At 36.3% G+C, this 3639-nt stretch overlaps 1 protein-coding gene across 1 annotated transcript in view; it reads right to left on the reverse strand.

Moving 5' to 3' along the window:
• The window catches only part of LOC109215850, a 6396-nt gene continuing 5338 nt past the window's right edge, over nucleotides 2582-3639 (reverse strand). Inside the window, exons 2-3 of the mRNA XM_019379966.1 lie at nucleotides 3532-3575; nucleotides 2582-3454 (exon numbers count right to left, since the gene is read on the reverse strand). Of these exons, the coding sequence (XP_019235511.1) occupies nucleotides 2975-3454; nucleotides 3532-3575 (524 nt within the window). The 3' untranslated portion in view covers nucleotides 2582-2974. The remainder of the gene's footprint in view (nucleotides 3455-3531; nucleotides 3576-3639) is intronic.

Below are 3639 nucleotides of genomic sequence, written 5' to 3' on the forward strand. Positions count from 1 at the left end.
GACGTGCAATAAGAGGTGGGTAATGGCAACAAATTATAGCACATGACATGTGCCACTGTGCCAAGTCCTGGCAACAGTTGTGTCAACCCAGGCCACATGAATATATATATATATATATATATAATCATGCAATTATTATATAATACGTACTTTGCAAGATCGTCAGATCAATTAAAACAACTGGACACAGTTAATTGTCACATTAAGTGCAGAATATCATATATCCATCTGGCTTTAATTTCCCAGTTCATAACTTGGGAATATCCATGTATATAGTTGCCATTTAATGCAGCATCTGGATCCAACCTCATTGGCCTACTCATTGACACAAAAAACAACAGATATCACATGAATTCGAATATTGATATTATAGTACCATAGAGATTTTATCCTAGTTTCATATTAGATGAGATGATATTGAGACCAGTGCTGTGCAGATTATTTTTTGTATGCTCTTATGAATGTTAAAATATGAGATTGTAGCCGGTGGAAATTGCACTAGCGATCTCACAAAAGTTTTTAACCTCCTTGACCATTATGCTATGCTTTAGGGCTATGTCAAGGGGATTCAAAATATAATATGTAGAAGCAAAAATCGAAAATATAATTTTCCAGCGCCCCTTACGCCACCCTAAATCCGCCCGTCTATTACTATGATTTATTTAAATATTTAGCCCAGCCGGTGGCGGAGCCACCCTTTATCAAGGGGTTCTAACACCTCCTTAACTTTTAGCATCTACCTTTTTATATTTGGATTCATTTTTAGTGAAAATCATAGCTCCGCCACGGGCATTAGCTGAGGTGCCCATGTTCTAACAAGTTCAATATTCAGAGGATTCATCATAAGTTTCTACATTTATACTGGTCGTTAATCTATCGTATCGTTCCTCCGTTACCCGAACTTGTAACTAAGGGCGAAGGCACAAGCCGACCTATGAGTTCGGCTGAACCTAGTAGCTTTTGCTAGAACCCAGTCATTAACACTTGAAATCATTGTCTCAAAATCCAGAACCCATAAGGTTGAAATTCTGACTCCACCTCTGATTGTAACCAGTCACTCTTTAATGATTAACATATAAAAGAGGTGTTTTAGTCAGGGATATGTGCCTAATTAATAGGTGCGAGCACTGCAGCTGAACAACCGGGAAGGGAGTCATGTGTCGACTGCATATCTAATCTTAATAATATAATTAGAGATAATTAATGGAATAATGGATCAAGAGAGAAAAAAGAAGAGAAAGATAAAAGATGGATTGAGTTATGGTTAATCACTGACATTTTCATGTGCTCGTGTGAGTTTTGCTTCAACTATGCATTGAATTAGAGATAAAGAATCTTTAGCAATTGCAACCGCAAGACAAGAAAATGGTTATCAATTAATAATACATTATCTTCTCTTGCAATTAATTAGTAATTGCATGCCAAAGTGCTAACTTGAAAGAGACAGCATACCACATATTACATATTCTTTCAGAGATATATTAATTGTCTTTAGAACTTATGCTTCTCTAACTACTTGCAGCATAACTTATGTTGCCAGAATTACTCAGTGGGCGTTTGGACATAAATAATTGTGAAATTTCGAAAAAAAGTGAGACAAAAAATTCAAAGAGAAAATGGTATTTGAATGAGAAAATTTTGAAAAACATTTTTTTGGAGTTTTTCAAATTTTCGAAAAAATTTGAAATTCAACTTCAAGTAAAATTTGAAATTTTCAAAGCCAAACAATGATTTCGAAAAAAAAAAAGGGAAAAAGTGAAAAAAAAATTATGGGCAAACGGGCCCCTAAAAAGAGGTCCTAGAATGAAGGAATCAAACAATCAAGAACACTAAAGATTTACCATTTTTCTTTCACCAATAGTCGGTATTGCCTCTCTACTTGCATAAATATAGCAGTAAGGTTGCATACTTACTACCCTCCCCAGAGCCCACTTGTAAAATTATTAGTGTTCTATTATTATCTTATTTTTCAAATTTATTACTACCGTTGCTTCTTTTTTTTTGGGTTAGCTTTATTATTTTGATGTCAATACCTTTTACCCTTGTATTTTCAAACCTGTTTTGAAAACGATTTTCTTGAACTGAGAGTCTATCGAAAACAGTCTCTACTTCATATAAGGTAGGGGTAAAGTCTGCATACACACCACCCTCCTCGAAACCCACCGAGTACGTTGGTGTTATTGTTTCACCAATCATCGATATAACTGATTGTACATAAGAACACAAACTATATATTGTAAAGACCACAGTCTGATCGTACCTGTGCTTCCAACTTTGCATTGAATCCTTTCTGGGGGAGAGAGAGAGAGAGAGAGAGAGAGGAAGTGAGTGTACTTACTTTTCTTCTTGTGTGTTTCAGAAAAGAATCGTAAAAAGTCCAAGATAGAAGTTCCTTATGCTTTTTTATCAGTATTGTCTTTTCATAACTCCAACAACAAAAGGTATCATTTGTGCTTGTTGGAGATAACTGATGCAGGAAAAAACGAAAAGAAAAAAAGCAAATAAAACTGGTGGGTTGGTTGAAACCTTAAACCCAAAAAGAAAATGATATGCTACATCATTCAAGCTGCTTTCTACATGGTGAAGAGACACAAACCATTTATCTATTAAGCTTAATTAGCAGTTCTCTTTCCAAGGTCAGTCAGTGTTTCATTGGGTTGTAAAAATTGAATTTGCTTACGAATAAACAGCAACTCGACCATAATGTAAGAAGGTACATTTAGTGTATTGGCTGAAACATCAGCCAGCATAAAACATAGTAACATGTTTTGTCCTGTAGATTTAAGAAAATTGTCAACTTCTTTCTTTGATAAACCTCCATGCTCTCATCCTAATTCCTTTTCTTTCTTTTACATTAGCAACAACGAGACCATGGGCTTTGTCAGCCAGCTCGATACATCCCGCCATATCAACCACCATAAAAAAAAGGGGAAATTATAGAGGGAAAGAAGGAATGCAAAACCTATAGATGATATTACCGTTTCTTTGAGACTTTTCCTTTTTTCCGTTCAGACAATCTATTGTTGTCATTATCCTCCGTAGGAACTGTTTCAGCGACTGAGATATCCTTGGAGTACTTTTTCACCCTCAAAGATATAAGGATACTCGCTAAGATCCCAAGAAGAGGAAAAATGTATGACCGTAAATTGAATGTCTTAGATCCAGAGCCAGAGGATACAGCAGCACCGGCAAGACTGCCAATAGATGTATTCTGCAAGATCATGGGAAGGCAGCCAATTGCTGTTGGAAGCAGGAAATCCAAGAAGAATCTAACTTTGGTGGCTGCCAAAGCATAGTTGATGACATAAGAAGGTATAGGTGAGAAACGGGCAAGAAGAACAAACTTCCATCCATCTCGTTCAACACCCCTTGAGAGTATATGAAAGTATTTGTTATTTTGCGCCCACCCAATAGCAGAGCTCGAACTCCGAAACACGAACCTGGCGGAAGTACAATATCAGAATTGCAATGGCAAAAATCCAGAGAGGGAGAGAGATATCTACATCATTTAATAAAGTAACATTCACAAACCAAAGCAAAGGCTGCTTTGGCTGAACAGCTTAAATGTACACCTCCTGAGATACAATACACTTATTTCGCTTAAGCAGAAGGCAAGCTTAAAGAAGGAGGGAACAGAAA

The sequence above is a fragment of the Nicotiana attenuata genome, chromosome 2 (assembly GCF_001879085.1).
Source record: "Nicotiana attenuata strain UT chromosome 2, NIATTr2, whole genome shotgun sequence".
In the NCBI taxonomy this organism is placed as follows: domain Eukaryota; kingdom Viridiplantae; phylum Streptophyta; class Magnoliopsida; order Solanales; family Solanaceae; genus Nicotiana; species Nicotiana attenuata.